Source organism: Aegilops tauschii, chromosome 1 (genome assembly GCF_002575655.3).
Source record: "Aegilops tauschii subsp. strangulata cultivar AL8/78 chromosome 1, Aet v6.0, whole genome shotgun sequence".
In the NCBI taxonomy this organism is placed as follows: domain Eukaryota; kingdom Viridiplantae; phylum Streptophyta; class Magnoliopsida; order Poales; family Poaceae; genus Aegilops; species Aegilops tauschii.
Genome location: NC_053035.3, coordinates 352112410 through 352131374, shown reverse-complemented (window position 1 = coordinate 352131374; position 18965 = coordinate 352112410). Strand labels below are relative to the sequence as shown.

The following is an 18965-nucleotide window of genomic DNA, read 5'->3' as shown; positions in this document are numbered from 1 at the left end:
ATATGTAGAATATGAATATAAGATTATTTCAACTTGTTAAGTATTTATAAATATTATTTTGGAAGATATTTAATTCAAACAAATGGTTTTCTAAATTATAAGTATCTTTTAAACCGTAACTCCGATTTTAATATGTTATATATGAAATTTGATTAGAAAAATGTGTGCAATCTGTATATGATGTTAATTTTACCTGTTTAATATTTTTTAAATATTGTTTTGAAAGCAAACTTATAACTATAGCACATGATCCATTTTTCTTTCATACAGGCGGCGATCCGGATTGCAAATAAATACCCACTATAATTATATAGGAAAAAAACATCAAGAACTACACATGCATACCTCTGAATACGTCGCAGGGGAAAACAACAGATTTCTCATCGCGAGTGTGAGAGAAAGCGAGAGAGAGGGAGAGGGAGAGAGAGAGAGATGTCTTAGGATTAACCACATTCTAACACGTTTTGGTTTGTGTGAACACTAAGGCCACCGCCGGCGAGGGTGAGAAGGATAAGCGGCAACACAAATATGATGCGTCGCTAAAATAAAGGAGATGGCCCTATTGTGGTCTTGAGTGATGGTTGTTCGGTTAAGAGTGTGTTGTGTTTTTTCTCCCGCGCACGGGCTCTTTTGCTAGTAAAAATAAACAGAGGTAGTACTATACTGCACCGCTATTTTTTTTTGCGAGGGGTTGTACTGCACGGCTACATGGGCCAGGTCCAGGACAAACCGCTCGTTTACGGCCAGTCCGGCCCGCGCGACGTAACCTGGCCTGCACAGCGCATTCTCGTTTCCTTCCGCCGCCGCTCTCTCTCATCTCTCTTTCGTGCGAACTCCCGGCCCCTTTCCTCCCATCCCCTTCCCTCCCCAAGGACGGGACGCAGGTAGGACTGTAGCACCGGCAGACGGGCGGCGGAGCTCCCCTTTGTCCGTGGAGGTAAAGGACCTCCTCCCCGCCCCCGCCCCCACCCCCGCCCCGCCCCCTCCTTCCCCTTCCATCCTCCTCGCCATGGTTCCGTTCATGGTCGCGTTTCGCCTTGGTTTTCTTCAAATTTGTGCGACCAATCTGAGACGCCACGGTTACTTCGGCCGCTGATTTGTGGGGGGTTAGAGTCTAGGGTTCGGGCCGTGTTCGTACCCATGCTTGCGAGGGTAAAATCTGAGACGCGGACTGTTGGAGGTGTAGGGTTTTGACGATGTTCGTGAACTCGTTCGTGCGGGTGTGATTTTTGCAGATGTCTAGTTCTTACTATGAGGCTCGGTTTGCTTGCTTGCTCGGCTTGCCCATGATTATTTTCTCGTGATGGCTTCTGTTCCGGACTGCTTGTGTGATTTATTTATGCTTAGGCCGCGTTGAAAAGGATGCTATGTGAAAAATCTTGCCATGTTAACACGGACGCACCTCTTTGCTTGTTAATGATGGCCTAGGATGATGTCTTCTGTTGGTAATTTCAGTTGTACGTTATGTATGATGCCATGGTAAACCTAATGCACCTCCTTAGTTGTTGGTCTATGGTGGTTTTGTTGGTATATGGGAAATGTGGAATGCTGTTTCTCATGCACCTTACTAGCTGTAATTGGCCCAAGATTGGTTTTGTTGGTTGAAATATTTGATGCCATGTTGAATTTGATATAGCAGTGTGACGATGATCCATTCCATGCACTTCTTAGCTGTAAATTACTCGGTCTTTGCACTGTTGGCATAAATGATCTGAGTCCACCTCTTTCTCGCCAAACTAGTGTGAGGTGAAAATGATGTTTACATTAAATTTTTGGTGTTTCCTGTTGCCATTTAACTTTGCACTACAGTGATTGGGTATATGTTAGCACAACATCTGTTGCGGAGCATTAGGTGTAGGTTCATATGGTCAATGATCGCATGACACCGGAGGAGCATCGTTCTGTTATGGCAGCCTTGTCCTGTTATGGGCTGGGTTCATTTCCATGAATTCAACCATTTTAATAGCAGCAGCATCATTTGCTTGTGGTTCATATGCCTTAATTTTGTATAGATGGATGGTTCTGGCTAGACCAAAATGCAGATAGTATAGGCTGCAGTGTGTCGTGGCAAATATACATGCTTACATGGCCATGATCTTTAGAAGGGACAGAACTACCCATTCGCCTATGGTGCAATAGTTCGGAGAGACATGTAGAATTCCAAACCGACGTTTCGTAACCACTATAATTAGGCAATGGTACAAATTGCCCACTTCTTAGATTTTCACCTTTTCCTCAATTGATTATTGCTGCAGGACAATCTTCATAGCTCTGTTGAGGAACTAGTTACCATGACCCTTCTTGTAGTTGGGGGTGCAACCATAGGTTTTGGCATTGCAAGCCACATCTGCTCAATTTACGCACCACATCATATTCTGGCATTGCAAGCCACATCTGCTCAATTTACGCACCACATCATATTCTGCCATTATTAATTCACTGAACTTAAACCTAACACGAACAGCAACGGTGCGTATATTTCAGTTTTTTTTGTGTGGACTCCACCTGTTGCTATTATACTGTTGAGCCTGTTGCTTTAAGTGAACTCTGCTGATAGCAAACTTGTTGAACTAAACTCTTGCTGCTTTATATTTATGGACCTTCTGCAGCTAGCAAACTTGCTAGACTTATTTGTTGTGCTGATTATTCATTGGACTAACGCTAAGCTTGCTTGAACACTTGGATCAGAGTTGATTCTCTTACAGCTCGGCCATACTCACTTTGATGACCACACTATTACTGTTATTTGCTATTCATTTAGGATTCTATGTATTATTTAGGATTTGATGTATTGCCCACTGTACTGGAATATCTCGAACATCAGATTTGAGGAAATTCTAGAGAACTGACTACTTTTTGGTTAGGTCAGAGCAACTATCTAAGATGCCTTGAAATGAAATAGTGCCTGCGGTTGTGTGTTGTAATTCGCTATTGTTGTTGTTGAATATTATTTTCTCTACATACATTGTTTCTTTGTTATGTCTTCTTACTAACCCCCTTTATTTGTCAATGTGCATTTCTGCTTATGCTCAAATCAGATCACTTCAGGGCTCTATCTGAAAAGACATGACCTAGGCCTCCACATTGGGAAGGTGAGTAGCAACCAAGCATGGCGTCAAGGGCGATCATTAGGAGAAGAAAGTATCTCTTGGATCATGTTAACACACCTATCCTCTCGTCTTCCTCCCCTTCATTCCGCCATGGAACATATGGCTTCAAGCCTGAGCCAAGAATAGCACAACCATTTCTTGAGCAAAGCTTAGGGGACTCGAAGTCTGAGAAGGAGAAGGAGCAGTATAGTGTCGATTTGACAAAGGGGGGTCTGCTAGGTCCTGATAACGGGCTTCTGCGACGTCCAGCTCACGTGATTTCTCACTATGGCTATGGAATTGGAAGGAATGAATTCACATTGCCTTTCGGAGCTAGAGGTTTGTTGCAGTCAGTTCGCAAAGCATCAACTGCAACTGCTGGGCAACCTAAATTGGATATTGAAGAACAGGGTGATGAAAACCAGAATAAAAGGAAAAAAGAGGCATCCCCAGAAGAATGTGATCAGGCTGTGGAAGGGCTGAGCACGGCAAAAGCTAAAGCCAAAGCTAAGCAGGTGCAAGATTCGCTAAAGGCTGACCAGTCAATCGTAAAGAAGTTCTGGGCAAGGCTTCTGGGTATTGGTCCGGCTCTTCGAGCTGTTGCTTCAATGAGCAGGTCTAAATTCTTTGTATTTGTCTCAAACCTATATCTTAAGACAAGATATTTCTTTGCTGTCCCATTTCCTGTACTCTTTTAACATATAAATTTACCTTGTTTTGTTTGTTTGTGCAGAGCTGATTGGGCTGCCAAACTGAAGCATGGGAAAGATGAATTTATTTCCACACTGCAGCATTACTGGCTAGGAACAAAGCTACTCTGGGCAGATGTTAGGATTTCATCAAGATTGCTTGTGAAACTTGCTGGTGGAAAGAGCCTCTCAAGAAGAGAGAGGCAACAGCTCACCCGTACAACAGCAGATATCTTCAGGCTGGTACCTGTTGCTGTGTTCATTGTTGTCCCATTCATGGAATTCCTACTACCAGTGTTTCTTAAGTTGTTTCCAAATATGCTGCCATCAACTTTCCAAGACAAGATGAAAGAAGAGGTTTGTGACGTAACCACTTGAATTACTAAATGTCTTGGTATCATTATACTGTCCATTGATATTTTTCAGCATGCTGTCATGCTACTAATAGTGTATGTATGTCAGAACCTACGACACACATGTTCTTTGCCCTGTTCTCTCGCCGGTTGATGTGCAGTGCAGTATCATTATGATTGCATGGCTCGTTTACCCTGCTGTATCCCATTTCTGCTGATACGTCAGATTTAGTGTATCATATTTTGAATCGTCCTCCTAGTTCCATTTGTATAGGAACTACCAACATAACTACTTGGCATATTGATTGTCTCACGAATGTAGCCCATTTTCATGTGCAGGAAGCGTTGAAAAGGAAACTAAAAGCAAGGATGGAGTATGCAAAGTTTCTGCAAGATACTGCAAAAGAAATGGCAAAGGAAGTTCAAACATCACGTAGTGGAGAAACAAAACAGACAGCTGAAGATCTGGACGAATTTTTAAACAAGGTATCGCTACCAGCTCTCCTGTATTTCAGATTGTCAATTCCTTTTAAATGTATATTATGAATTTCCTTATATTTTGTTGCATAATTTACATTAAATTAAACTGCAATCAGGTTAGGAAAGGTGAACGTGTATCCAATGATGAAATCTTGAGCTTCGCGAAGCTTTTTAATGATGAATTGACCTTGGATAACATGAGCAGGTTACCCATTATTTCAGTTTTGTACACCCTTGCAAGTACAGGATCAAAATTGTACCAGAACTGATCAATGTTTTCCTGCAGAGCACGCTTGGTGAATATGTGCAAATATATGGGTATTCGACCTTTTGGTACAGATCATTACTTGAGATTCATGCTTCGGAAAAAACTACGAGAGTAAGTATTTATAGAGAAAAGTAAAGGATACACTCTGCAATTTGTGAAGTAGAAGTGAACATGTTTGCAAATATGAAACTTGTAATTGAAGTGTTAGTTAGCTTGGATCTGTTGCTCTGAAGCACTATTTTGTGTTATGCGTATGTATAACTGGAACCACCAATTTTGGAGATAAGCCCATGATTGAGACACTAGGTTCTGCTATCATTTTTCAGAGCTTACCAGACAATCATTCAGATTAGAATTTCAAGTGGGTAATCTAATCCTATAATACATAGCAGTATGTATTATGACATTAGCACAGAAAGGGTAAATTATGTATATGACTTCTAGTAAAATAAATGAAGTTATTCAGAGGATATTATACAACACTTTATGTTAGTTCATACACGAAGAGAAAACACATAGTAGTTTGCTGGACGTGGAAGCTTAGTAGACATCAGAGACAATGTCAAATTTATCTACAATTGACACTGCATTGAATAGATCTAACATGTGCTTGACTCAAACTGTACATAACGTTCACCATATATGTTTATTTACTGTAATTATAAGAGAGTACTGATAACTCTTCATTTACTGGATTTGCCCTTTGTCTTGATGTTTTTGACATTTATTTCAATGCAATCTGGCATTTATGTTTAGAATTGTGGTGTAAAAATATAAAATATCTGTTCATTTCTTGCTAATGCGTATGCAGCATTAAGAATGATGATAAAATGATTCAAGCTGAGGGTGTTGATTCTCTTTCTGAAGAGGAGCTCCGGCAAGCCTGCCGTGATCGCGGTCACCTTGGTCTGCGGTCAACAGAAGAAATGCGTAAACAGGTTTGCCAGCATCATTCCTGCAATACTCACAATTTCAGAAGAATACCTGTTTGTTTTGTAGCTTTTTCGGACTGTACATCAATGTGCCAGTGCCATGATTTCGTATTATCCTAGTAGTTACCATGTTCTTGGTGTATTATAGTTTATTTATTAGTTCTCAGTTTTTCTTGCTCTCATTATGTTAGTTTATCCTGATGCACTGTTGAAAGAAAACAACATCCATTGCCTCAGCATCCACTTAGAATTAAGCATATCTGAAGTTGGATTGCACTGCCTTTCACCACTACTTTGTGTTCAATTTTTTGAAATGCTACCTTGTAAATGGATATTAAACTTTTGTAGTAATTCCTTGCAATTTTATTTTCTGCCCAGCTACGAGACTGGCTGGATCTATCACTTAATCATGCTGTGCCATCTTCTCTTCTCATACTTTCAAGGTAAATTTGGTTGATGTATTTCCCACTGACTAGTGGCTAGAACAGTTCTGTTTGGGCTTGCTGTCCTTATTCATCTTTGCTAATGCTGTCAGAGCTTTTACCCTGGCTGGGAGAATGAAACCCGAGGATGCTGTAGTAGCAACATTGTCTTCTTTGCCAGATGAAGTTGTGGATACAATTGGGACAGTATTGCCATCTGAAGATTCAGTTTCTGAGAGGAGGAGAAAACTGGAATTCCTTGAGATGCAGGAAGAACTTATCAAGGTGTGTAACACATAGATTGTATTATTTTTTAATATATATAGGTTACCGATACAAAAAAATTGCGTACTACTTTACATCGTTTGTCAATGCAACCATGATACTTGGCATAAGTATGAAACCCACACTGATAGTACGTGTGATAAGCTAACACATGAATGCTCTCTTTGAACCCGTGCTTCATATTTGTACTTTTAGCGGAGTGGGCACGTACTGGCTCCTTATTTTATTAGTTTGTTTATCTCTTGTTAATTCAAAAACTCATTTATTTGATGTACTCTTTTTTCTGACACCCCATGGTAACATATGTACCCTGCGTTGCCTCAGATTTTGGAATGTGTCTAATATCCTGTCATGCCCTTCTTCTCATAATTGAACCTCAAGAGTCTTGCTTATTCATGTCCTCCTTGTATGCAATATATGTATTAAGAAGCTATACATGGTTTGTGCTATTCCATGGTAAAACTAGAATATGTCTAGTAGAAAGGGCATATAGCTAAAATGTCACTGTGGAAATAAAATTGTCTGAACTCTTGATATCCCTTTATTTGTTACTTAAGGCCATGTAGTGTAGTGTCAACTGTGAACATATCATATCATATGAACAACTTCTAGAGACACGCCTTATGAAAAAAGGTGTGTCCTGTTCAATTGGGCTGGCGCTTCTCTAAAAGCACCTGTGGTTTGGCTCTGCTGGAAAAGCTGTTATGGAGTTGTGGGGTCATTTGGCAAAGTAGCAGTAAGAGCTGTGGCTGTGTGTGAGAATGTCTAAGATGCACCTAAGGTTCTGAGAGCCTGTTTATATGCTGATCTAACGTTGGTTGTGTAAGATTGTGACGATTCAAATTCTACTGATTTAAAGAGAATCACTTAATTTCTGCTGACTAGTCTATAATTATGCTCATTTAATAATCATCACTAGTTTCTCAGACAGTGTAGCCAAATGACCTGTTTTCAAGCATTTCATCTAATAGAATATTCAGATATATTAAACAAAATGTAGCAATTTAAAGCATTAAAAAATATGCATGGGCAACTATATGAATTGAGAAAGGGTGGGTGCCAAAGCCGTGAAAGCACCGCCCGATCAGCTTTGTGTAATACGGCGGTGGGGAAGCCAGCGTTGGTGCTGCTAACATTGAACTGTTACCCAATTGTTTTAGCATAACACTCTTACCCAAGTATGTTATTTTCGGCATAGTGCTGTATTGCTGCTAACACTCAGCTGTTACCTGTTTATTTTAACTTAGCGTAATGCTGCTACTGAACATGTAATCAGTTATTTTAATGCTTTGTATGAATATATTCAGGAGGAAGAGAAGAAGAAAGAGAAAGAAGAGAAGGCAAAACAAAAGAAGGAAGAAAAGGCAAATCTCACAGAACAGGAGGCTGCTGAAGAAGATTTGGCTTTAAAGGAAATGACTGAGCCTACTGCTAGGGAAGAAGAAGAACTGATAGAAGCAAAACAACATGACAAGGAACAGCTCTGTAATATCAGTCGAGCATTGGCTGTGCTTGCATCTGCATCGGTATGATCCTAGTCAATCTGTGTTTTTCTGTCAGTACTTTGCAGACTCTTAGTGACAGTGCCATAATTACTTACATTGCAGTCTGTTAGCAAGGAGCGTCAAGAGTTCCTGAGCCTTGTCAACAAGGAGGTACGATGTGAATTTTTGAAGTGGGATCAGAAGGACAATTACCATACAGCATTTTGTTTGTTTGTTGCATGTATGAACTGTTTTACCGTGGAAGCTCAGTAGGACTTAATTTTCGAGGAATGCAGATAAAACTATATAACTCCATGCTTGAAAGAGAAGACACAGAGGGGGCAGAAGAAGCTAAGAAGGCATATATGGCTGCTAGAGAGGAGTCAGACGACACCACAGAGGTTGCTTCAGAGGAAAAGGTCTCGTCAGCGCTGATTGACAAGGTATGTATTTCTTCCATGCATGAAAAGTCAAAGCTTGTAACACTCTGGTTCTATTGGTATACTATATATTTCTCTGGTTCGCTGTTTAAGGTAATCGCTTTTTCCCTGACTTCTGTCGGCTACCGATGAGTAGCTTGAGAAGCTGAAACGGTTAAATTACTTGGGCGCAATTTTGTCAGATAATGATTTTCTTCTTTTCCTTCGTTCTTAGGGTATGGGAACATCTTAAATACCTTTCTCAACATTTATAGAAATAAGTATTGTTTGATTGCCTGCTGTTGGCAAGTTATGTGATACTCCCTCTGTAAACTAATATAAGAGCGTTTAGATCACTAAAGTAGTTATCTAAATGCTCTTATATTAGTTTACGGAGGGAGTACAAGGTAACTGTTACCCATGGGTTTCTACTTTGCAGCGAGTATATGGGTTAATTGGCCTTGTATTCGGCCTTATACCCAGTTTTTCCGGTAACCCGGTGACAGTATGTGGTACCAGTTTCCGGCCTAGTAGTCTACTAGACCTAGTTTAGTTTCATTCCGTTGTTGGTTGGAGATACTAAACAGAACAAACGGATTTCTTCATCATAAACTGTATCCTAAATTAGACAGTATGAATGGATCTCTTCATCATAAACTGCATCCTGAATTAGTCAACTTTCACTCGGTCCTGGCCTTTATATACTGTTGACACCTGCTTGATTGCATTTCCACCTTTATGTTACGTGTTCATTTGGAACAAAATGGTGAACTAGCATCAACAGAGTTATACTACAAGGGTACTGTGTAGTTTACATTGAAGTATACGATTGAGAGTTGCTCACAAGTTAGCTCTAGGCACTTATGCTTGGTCGCTGGCACAAGCTCCTCGTGTTCTTTATGTCAAAATGATTGTGACAATTCTTTCTTAATGCAGCAAATTCTCTCTTTAGCCTAAAAAAAGAATGATTGAAGTATAGCATGTCAGCATTAGAAGTATAAGGGTCCTGGTTACTCTTGTTAACAAAGTTACACCGTGTGGCTTTATGACTGATCTCTATGCCTACATTCGACATCCCCCAAGTCTGTTAGTTGGAGAGATTTCTTTGGTGGAGCTACCATTGACGTTGGTCATCTATGCATTGTTTTTGAATAATTTATGGGTTAGTTGTTGACATATACTTTTTGCTCTGTTTTAGGTTGATGCTATGCTTCAGGAATTAGAAAAGGAGATTGATGATGTGGATGCACAAATCGGAAACCGCTGGCAACTGCTTGATAGGTACGTCAATTGCATGTGTATCAAAGTCGTTTCATATTGCATGCCAGTCAACTAGTGCATTGTGCTGCTGGTGAATTTCCTCTAGGAGTTGGACCTTCATTAGGGTTTGTTTAGGTAGGGAGGGCTAAGACCCAATCCGATCAAACTGGAAGCGATTGTTTCGGTAGTACTGAGTTTCCTGTGGATCTGTAGGAATTGAGCCGTATCAGTGATCACTGTGTACCACCTACCCCTAAGCGGTAGTTTAGTTGTCCATCTCCATTCTTCGATATCTGTTCTTATGATTTATATGCTGCTCTGGTGCAGATATGTCGACACTTTATCGCCCCTACACTGATCCAGGGATTTACCTTTTCTCAGAAAAATGCTGAGTTTGCAATATACAACTAACTACTTTTAAGCAATAATAACTAACAGGCAGATGTAGAATAAGTGACTCTACTTTTCTCAGTAATTACCCCGTTACCGTGACTGATAATAAGACAAGTAGAAAACTGTCTCTACTCTCCGCTGACGCTAATAGGTGGTTGTCCCTGAGGGTGCGAGAGGGGTGCGGCAGGAGAGGGCCTGCACGGGGAAGGTTAACTTGCCCTTATTTTGTTGGGGGATGAACTGCTGCTGTATCGATCATGTTTTCCTTTGTTGTTTAATCCTCCGAGTCTCCTTTTCGTGCTCCATACTCATTGGCTGTGTAACGACCATGTCAAGTATCGGTGCAACATTTTTTTTTTTGGCGAAAGTATTGGTGAAGCATTTATCTACCATGTTCACACAAATGATTTTAACTCAGATATATTATTGCTGATACAGACATTTATAGTCTGTGTGGCAAGTCAAAGTTATAGCATTGGTGAGCTAATTTATATGGCTCTACTTCTGGAAGATATGTGAGAAATATTCCTATCTCGGATACTCCATGAGTTGCCCCTGTGCTTGCTTATGTGACATGATAAAGGAAGATTGATATTCAATGCAGTATATATTACTCCCTCCGATCCATATTAGTTGTCGCTCGTCTAGATACATCTGTTTTACCGACAATTAATATGGATCGGAGGGAGTATTCTATTTAAGACCAAAATGTTTGGCTGTACTTGGTGCATGTTTTGTCAACATGCTGATATCGTTTGTACCTCATTTGCAGGGATCATGATGGCAAAGTGACTCCTGAGGAAGTAGCAGCGGCAGCAGCTTATCTCAAGGACACCATAGGGAAAGAAGGCGTCCAAGAGCTTATCAGCAAGCTTTCTAAAGACAAAGGTCCTTGTGCTTGTGACATTCTTTTCTGCTCATGATACCACATGTCCAGTTTTCCCACTGTTTCTGATGATTTCTTGTGTGTGCAGAAGGAAAGATCCGTGTGGAAGACATCGTGAAGCTGGCGTCTCAATCCGAGGAAAACAATGAAGATGATGAAGAAGAAGCACGGCATTAGTCGGGAACACACTTGACGACTTTTGTGTGTGTTGAGATGGGTATTCCAGTTCAGGCAGGAACTTCGAGTATCTCAGTTACTCCGTAGCAGTGCGGCATGTATAGACCAGAAGGCAAAACGGCCATTCTTGCGCCCCTCTTGGCAGACCTCGATAGAACCACCAGTAATTCGTAAGGATAACTTACTGTGAAGATGACGACTTGCATATAGTTTGGGTTCGGCCTAATGGATCCGCAGGTAAACGGCAACCGAGATTTCAACTGGTTGCTGCGGGGGAGAAAATACTGTTTTTGGTTGGTCACGGGATTCGCCACTCCACCCAACAATCTGAGAATTTAATAAGATCTACTTCAACTTCTGAGAAATCGTGGGTTAAGCACATCGTTTGTGAATGCGTGCTATTTGTTGCTTTCACAGTCAGTGTGTTATTGGTAGCCGTTATCATCTTTGCTTTTATAATGCCTTGATTATCTTGTCTCTGATCCTAGTCAGTTCCCATTCTTCAACTTCATTGTCGCCATTTCAGCTCACCTGCTCCTCCGACCCCCATGGCTGAGCAGGACATGGCCGTCTGGTCCAGCTGCCGCAGGTGCCCTCCCTTGGTACTATGATGTGGCAGATATAAGGTGATACAACCAATCACATGCTTCCCTCCAAATTTTGAAAACTCACATTTGAATGTTTCTAAAAAACTACTAAATTTTTTGTTAATGTTGACAGAACGCGTTTCGGTGTGATCACGTTACCCTCCCTCTCCTCTTGGGCGGTTTGGGTACGGTCTGGTATGCTTCTATTTTGGGGAAAGAGAAGATGTACCACCCGCGCCCTTCCCGTCCCGGTCCGTTTAACTGTGCGTCGACGGTGACAACGGAAGCAGGCCGGGCCAGGGCAGAGCGCAGCTAGTCGCCGTTGCCAGAGACAGCTCCTTCCTTCCACCGCGGGATCTCCCCGCGTGAAAAAAAAACCTCACCTCGCCAGAAAAGTCAATCGGAGTCCTCTCCCCCCCTCGCGTCAACTCCGCCGTACGCCCGCACTCCCACGCGGCCTAAAGCAACCTCCTCCTCCTCCTCCTCAAATCCACCGCCCCAACCCCGGCTCAGCCTCGCCTCCTCCTCCTCCCGCTCCTCCCACTTCCCCGGACTCGGAGGCCATGGGCGGCTCCTCCTCCAGCCGCCGCCGCCGGGACGACTACTACCCGCCGCCGCCGCCGCCCCTCCACCACTACTCCAACTACCCGCCGCCCCCGCCCCCGCCGCCGCACCACCCCCATCACCACCACCCGCCTCCCCCACCGCCGCACCACCACCACCCCCACCACCCGCCTCCCCCTCCGCCGCCGCACCACGGGCCCTCCTCCTCCGCCGCCGCGTACTACTACAACCACCACCACCCGCCGCCCCCGCACGCGTACCACGGCCCGTGGCACCCCGCGCCCCAGCCGCCGCCGTCGCAGATGCCCGCGCTCACCGGCCCCCCGCCCGAGTTCGTCGGCCACCAGCAGGCGCTCAAGGTGAAGAACGACATCAACCTGCGCAAGGACACCATCCGCCTCGTGCCCGACGCCGCCGACCCTGACCGCCGCCTCGTCTCCTTCACCTTCGACGCGGTCACCGACGGCAGGTCAGAATTGGCCGTCTCCAACGCTGAGATCAGGGCTAGATTTGTTTTGCCTGGTCTAAATTGTGTAGCTACTGCCTACTTGCTGACCTGTACTAGTAGGGTTTTGTTCACCTAGGGGGGGCTACAGCACATATTTTAGGCTGAACTCTTGTTGGAATTTTGGATACTACAAACTTGACCTATGTGAAGCTTAGAGCCTGTTTGGGACTGCTCCACCCTTCCAAAATCAGCTCCACTCTACCAAATCCAGTTTGGAGCAGTTCCACCCAGGAGTTGCAGCTCCACCATAGAGTTTGGCTTCTAGCTAGCTCCAGCTTCAAGAATGCGAAATTTTGGTGGGAAAGGTCGTGCCCCAGATTTTGCCGGGGCGGCAGTCTGGTCGTTGCTGACCGTTCCGGTGGTGTGCCCGGCCGAAGCCAAAGCTTGAGCAGCCATGGTCCTCCTCGCTGGGCCGTGGCTCGGAGGCTCGAGGGGGGCTGAGAAGCCAGGGTTGGGAGGAAGAGGGCCACTGGATCTATCCATTCCGGTGGTCGCCTCGCTAGCGTTGTCGTCGTGGCGGTGGCGGCTAGGGGTGTGGAGCGGTACCCTGTTCGTGATGTGGAGGAGAATGAAGGGATACATGGAAAAGGAGGGGGTGCCTGTGTGTGGGGTACCGGTCAGCAAAAAGAAACAAACCGTTATCCACTTACCAGTGGCAGTGTCCCAATTCCATGAGGACTCTTGAAACTAGAGTTTTTGGAGCACCTCCTGAAGAGCTACACGAAAAACACGGAGCTGTCCCCCAGATTTGAGTTTTTTTTTGCGGAGTGGGACATCATACCCCGTTTGGATTGTGGTTTTGAGAGTGGAGCTGGAATTTACGGAGTAGAGCAGTCCAAACAGGCTCTTAATCTTTGAGCAGTGAAGGGTAGCTTTTCAATCTCATGAATTATTGACTTCTTATTCACCTTTGTATCAAACGTGAAGGATAGATTAGAAAAGATGGAGTTACAGGCATTGTTCGATTAGTCTACTAAATCTGAACTGAAACCCTCTAAAGGGAGGGGTTATTTAAAATTTATAAGATGTTAAAATGTTGTATGCCGGGTTTGTACATCACCTGCAATTGTAGTTCCTTTTGAACTACTGTAGCATAGGTGTAACATATTACATTAGTTCGCGTGGGTACATGACATATTGACTCATTATACAAGTTACAAAATCCATTTTACTGGATGAAATTGTATCTGGTCGTTTTGATCATATTCAAGCGTGGTTAATATTATAAAATCCAAGTCTGATTAATATTCCAGCTCTCTTTAGTGTTTAATGACCATATTTATACTTATTTTTGTGTATTGCAGTTTAGTTATACATTACTTTGCCAAGGAAGGAAAAGACTGCAATTTTTCTTCAGTGTACCCAGACTTGCAGACACCAACAAAGATACCTTTCCAGAAAGGATTGGCTCAAAATTATGTCCAGCCCTCTGGATCTGGTATTGATCTGGGATTCTTTTCTCTGGATGAGCTTTCAAATCCTTCAGAGGAAGTATACCCACTGGTAGTTTATGCGGAAGCTTCTCCATCTCCAGAGGAAGGTGGTCAAACAGTAAACCCCACACGGGCACAAATTACACTTGCTGTTATAGAAAAACATAACGACGATCTTCAAGTCAAAGTTGTCAAGCAAATATTGTGGATTAATGGTGTGCGCTATGAGCTGAAAGAAATATATGGGATTGTCAACTCCACGGAAGCTGACGTTCCTGATGCTGACGATGATGGCATGGGGAAAGAATGTGTTATCTGCCTGACAGAGCCAAGGGACACTGCTGTTTTTCCTTGCAGGCATTTGGTAAGATAACTAATTGTAGCCTGCAGTTCTACTTTTGCTTTCTCAGATCTCACTTACATTACTTAATGTTGTTATCTGATTGGTCCTATGTTGTACAGTGTATGTGCAGTGAATGTGCACAAGCTCTAAGGCTCCAATCAAATAAATGCCCCATATGCAGACAGCCTGTTGAGAAACTAATGGAGATCAAAGTTAGGAGTGCTGAGCCATAAGGAAGACTATGCTGGAATGGTTGTTGCTGCATCCTGTTGTTTATTGTCCATATCTTTCTAAATAATATCAGTCTTCAAAGTGCATAGTTATGTTGTTGGTTGCGATCTAGTAATAAATATCAACACTATCATTTTGACACTTGAACTATGTGTGTTTGATGTTTCTGGTAGTTCTCTAGGTATAGCTATTAGCTAGGACATGGTTCGTCGAAACCAACCCTTGTCGAAGTTCTGTAACATTCACTGCTAGCTGTTCCAGACATGGGTTAATCGGAAGTGGCAGTAATGTGCACAGTGCATAAACAGTTAAACACTCAAATGACCACCAGATGCTAAATTAGATAAATGTTCTTACCATAATAATTTCAATCGGGTAGAAATTATCTGAATAAACTGAAGAATAGGACAGTGCACAGCCTGCAGAGTATTATCCCCTTCAAGAAAGTAAGAACCGAGACAACTTTTTTTGTTTTGCCAAATGAACCTAGAAGTAGTACTAAAATTGATACGAGGAAAATAGCATCAAAATGCATATACGAATGCATAATATCACGTGCCTTTTATTGAGTTAATTTACAACATTGCACATGTTTTCTGTGTGGTGTTAACTTTATAGTTCTGTAATACACTAGACTTGCTCTGGCTAAGTTTCTCCGAATATATATGGTAGAATAGCCTACTAAATTTTTTAGGTTTAGCACATAAATTAAAGCACAGTTACTGGGTTTGTAGAATTGTAGGCCTGGTTAATTGTGTGGTGCACCACTATTTTTTGGAATTTGTAAGTGGCACACTGCAACCCAAGTGTTCCCTGTTCTTGTTAGCCATTGAACAAACGCATGGTTCGCTGCTCAGTGTCAGGGCCCTGCTGAGGTTAATGTGGTGAAAGATGTGTAAAGCTCACTAGCGGGCTTGAACCAGCTTAAACGCTTTATGGTCATTTTATATGGACTTGATTTGACGCATCAGTTTTGCCATGAATATCAACTTGTAGATGATGATACACATTAAGTAGCTGCAGGTGTTAGTATTTCATATAAAAATTCAACAAATAAGGTGGGATGTCTTCCATACGAACTTACTGACCCACCATTGCTGCATTTGCTGATACGAAGCTATGAATTTAGAGACTCCTTTCCAGAGTGGGTACAAATGCATGAAAGACCTAATTCTTTACTCAGCCGTAAGTTTTTGCTCACCTTTTTGTACATACAACATTCTTTCACTGCAAGGAAATACCTTTGTTTCCTTTAATTTGGTGGATCTGAACTCGAAACTACATATTAGGGGTGGATCTTTTACTGGGCCAGTTAGCGGGTCAGAAGGGCTTGACAAAGCAAATTACTTGGTAGCGTCAAAGTTGTAGCATCATTTTGCATTCCCTACCTATATTGACACACTAAAGTTCTAGACCAAGAAACCAAAACTGTCTGACTATCTCACATTGTAGAGACATTGAGTGAATTTAAACCGTCTTGAAAAATGATATCCGTGTAATTGTTTTTTTATACAATGTCTAATTTTTTTTTTCTGCTTGACAGTTTGCTCTTCACGCTGAGGATGTGTGAATAATAAGCTGAAAAATGATGGTGTATGGGGCTTCATCAGCTCCCGAAGTTTCTTTTTGTTTCTGGTTAGCGGGCAGAGTCTTTGGAGAATTACGAGTATGAATTGTACAGTACAAATGTAAAGCCGTGGCGGAGATTGGGCGTACCCAAACATGTAAAAGCATCTAAAGCCTGTGAATCCGTGTACATATTGGTGTGGATTTTTTGCTGCCACTACTACTACTGGTGTCGGCAACCTGTTTTGATAACATGCACTTATTATTTATCCTGGAGAAGCCCAGTTGGCTGATGGCGAGATTGAGCAAGAGGACTGAAATTAATACTACGATGTATTGGTTGCCTGTGAATCCTGTGTTGGACGGACTCGCTCGACACCCTGGGCATCGCCGTCTCTGACGATGTTCACCCCCGTTCCCTCCCACTGCCAGAACCGTAATCAACAGTGAAAAGATTCAAGAGATTCGGCGACGCAGCGCCCACCGCCTTCACATTCTGCGGCAAAACCCTCGTGCTGACAAAAATACCTCGTGGGCTCTACTGCTCACGTAGGCATGGCAGCAGCCTGAATGAAGTCCACTCTGCCGACTGCTCATGCGGCAAGGCAGCCATATGCACTGTTACTCAGACCCTGATTGCAGGTACCACATACTAGTACTATGTTGCAACTTGCCAGTGCCAGCCGAGTCGCAACCCGCAAGGCGCACACGTTCGCCCAAGCTGGTCGCTGGTCACTGACAGCCTGCGCACAACGTGCACAGCTGCCGGCGGGCCAGCCCCTAGTTGTCGCCCGTCGGCGCTGCAAGTTACTCCACCACACGAGCCACCGGCGCGCAAACATCCAAACGCCAGGCCTACGTCGGCGTCGGACCAACGGCCCCGCCCACAGGCCGGGGGAGGAGGGCGGCGCGCAGCCACACAAGCGCACGCGCGCGGCATCACCAGTCGTTCGCCCCACCCCTCCCTCCCGTCCAAAAACGGCTCGCCGTACTCCCGTGGCCGTACGCGCCATCCACCCAGCGAGACTGGAGGGAGGGAGGTTAACGTAACGTGCACATGGAAACAGAATGCGTATAGCAGCAAGCGAGCGAGTGGCCTCGGGCGGCCGCCCCCACCCGGCCCAGCCCAGTGGGAGGAGGCGGACGTGGAGCGTGCGCTGCCTTTGATCGGCGCCGGTTCGCTGGCTGGCTGGCTAGGTCTAGGTGGTTCATCCAATCCGATCCAATCCCCCGGGGCCGGGGGTTTCGGATAGGAACCGAGGGGCAGCGGCCAACCCCTGCCCAGGCCCATGATGGGAACCACTGTTGCCGCCCTCGTAATCGGAATGGATCTCCCTCTCCCTCTCCCTCTCCACTCCCATGATGATGATCACCACCACCTCGGCTGGAAAAACAGTAGTGGTACAGTTCTAGTACTAGTCTATTACTACATTACACCAGTAGAGACGGCCACCAACGAGCACCTAAGACTAGCCACAATAGGTAGTAACATAGACCAGTAACATGTCATGTTACTAGTCTATGTTACTACCTCTATAGTGGGGAGTAACATATATGTGATAAACATGCAACCTTTCATTTATTAGGCTATAGACACATCTTGCCTTGATATGTGTGATGTTACTACTACTAGTAACTAGCTATGTTACCACTTTGCTCTCTTTCTTCATTTATTGCTTGCCACATCATCTATTTTATCTAGATATGTGTGATGTTACTACCTATATTACTTTCATTGTGGGTAGTCCAAATGCGATTTGGCGGTGTACTTGGTACTCCCTCCATTCCAAAATATAGTGCGTCCGCGCTTCCCGAGGTCGAACTTTGACCATAAATTTAACGAACGAGACCGACTGCGGCGGGTGAAAAAATTACATAATTAAAAACTTCTTTCGAATACGAATTCACTGATATAATTTTTGCTCCCGCCGCAATCGGTCTTGGTAGTTAAATTTACGGTCAAAGTTGAAGCACGAAGATAGAGGAAGCACTACATTGGAATGGAGGGAGTACTAAATGCCTTGTTTAGTGCGACGTGCTTGACTACCGTGACGGCTGCGCGACATGGCCAGCCTTTCGGGAATCGTGCTGTGTTTGGATGAGCTCGGCCTGGGCTCATCACATCAGAGTACAGCCTGCTGATGCAGATGCGGTCATTCATTCATTCGTTCGCAGGTGCAGAGAAAGGAAAGGAAAGCGTGGGTGGGGCCCGGCGTCCGGGACTGAAGAGGACGGCCGGCAGCCCACCCCACCCTGGCGGCCATGTGGGCAGGCGGGCAGAGCCAGCGGACGATGCGGTGCGTGCCGTCGTGAAGCCCCCCCGGATTTCGCGATGCGGCTGGCTTCGGTGGCCAACTCGGCGCCGGAGCCTCCTCATCCTCTCCTCCCTTCCATTCCATCCAGGAGCAAAGATAATGCCGCGCTTATAATAATTAATTAATAATAATAAATAACCCGTCACTTTCTCTCCCTCCCATAGGCCGTAGGATTTTATTTTTTTGCGAAAACATAGGCCGTAGGATTAGTTGCGCCCCCGGCGGCCCTGGCGGGCGTCACCGGATCCAGACTTCATTCCCTGCCTGGGATTCCGATGATC

At 44.0% G+C, this 18965-nt stretch overlaps 2 protein-coding genes across 3 annotated transcripts; both read left to right on the top strand.

Moving 5' to 3' along the window:
* The first annotated feature begins 752 nt into the window (after positions 1–752).
* On the top strand, positions 753–11502 carry LOC109736705 (uncharacterized). The gene is made up of 15 exons (XM_020295913.3): positions 753–937; positions 3039–3705; positions 3823–4135; positions 4471–4617; positions 4728–4816; positions 4898–4990; positions 5691–5817; positions 6190–6254; positions 6347–6518; positions 7826–8044; positions 8126–8173; positions 8299–8445; positions 9620–9702; positions 10847–10962; positions 11049–11502. Exons 2-15 carry the CDS (start codon positions 3110–3112, stop codon positions 11135–11137), a joined length of 2304 nt encoding a protein of 767 aa, XP_020151502.1. The 5' UTR covers positions 753–937; positions 3039–3109; the 3' UTR covers positions 11138–11502.
* A 571-nt stretch (positions 11503–12073) lies between these two features.
* Positions 12074–16662, top strand: LOC109736706 (probable E3 ubiquitin-protein ligase LUL2). Of its 2 annotated transcripts, none has more exons than XM_040386548.2 (4): positions 12074–12757; positions 14101–14593; positions 14692–14824; positions 16347–16662. In XM_040386548.2, the coding sequence occupies exons 1-3, from the start codon at positions 12288–12290 to the stop codon at positions 14803–14805; spliced, it is 1077 nt and encodes a 358-aa protein (XP_040242482.1). In that variant the 5' UTR covers positions 12074–12287; the 3' UTR covers positions 14806–14824; positions 16347–16662. The 2 variants fall into 2 exon arrangements, with proteins under 2 accessions (XP_040242482.1, XP_020151503.1); XM_020295914.3 differs by having other exon boundaries at positions 12126–12757; positions 14692–14819.
* The last annotated feature ends 2303 nt before the right edge of the window (positions 16663–18965 follow it).

Coding starts and splice junctions, on each gene's coding strand:
- LOC109736705 (XM_020295913.3), top strand. CDS start 3,110: ATGGCGTCAAGGGCGATCATTAGGAGAAGAAAGTATCTCTTGGATCAT. Junction 4,618..4,727: donor TGGACGAATTTTTAAACAAG/GTATCGCTACCA, acceptor AACTGCAATCAG/GTTAGGAAAGGTGAACGTGT. Junction 10,963..11,048: donor CAAGCTTTCTAAAGACAAAG/GTCCTTGTGCTT, acceptor TTGTGTGTGCAG/AAGGAAAGATCCGTGTGGAA.
- LOC109736706 (XM_040386548.2), top strand. CDS start 12,288: ATGGGCGGCTCCTCCTCCAGCCGCCGCCGCCGGGACGACTACTACCCG. Junction 12,758..14,100: donor GACGCGGTCACCGACGGCAG/GTCAGAATTGGC, acceptor TGTGTATTGCAG/TTTAGTTATACATTACTTTG. Junction 14,594..14,691: donor TTTTTCCTTGCAGGCATTTG/GTAAGATAACTA, acceptor TATGTTGTACAG/TGTATGTGCAGTGAATGTGC.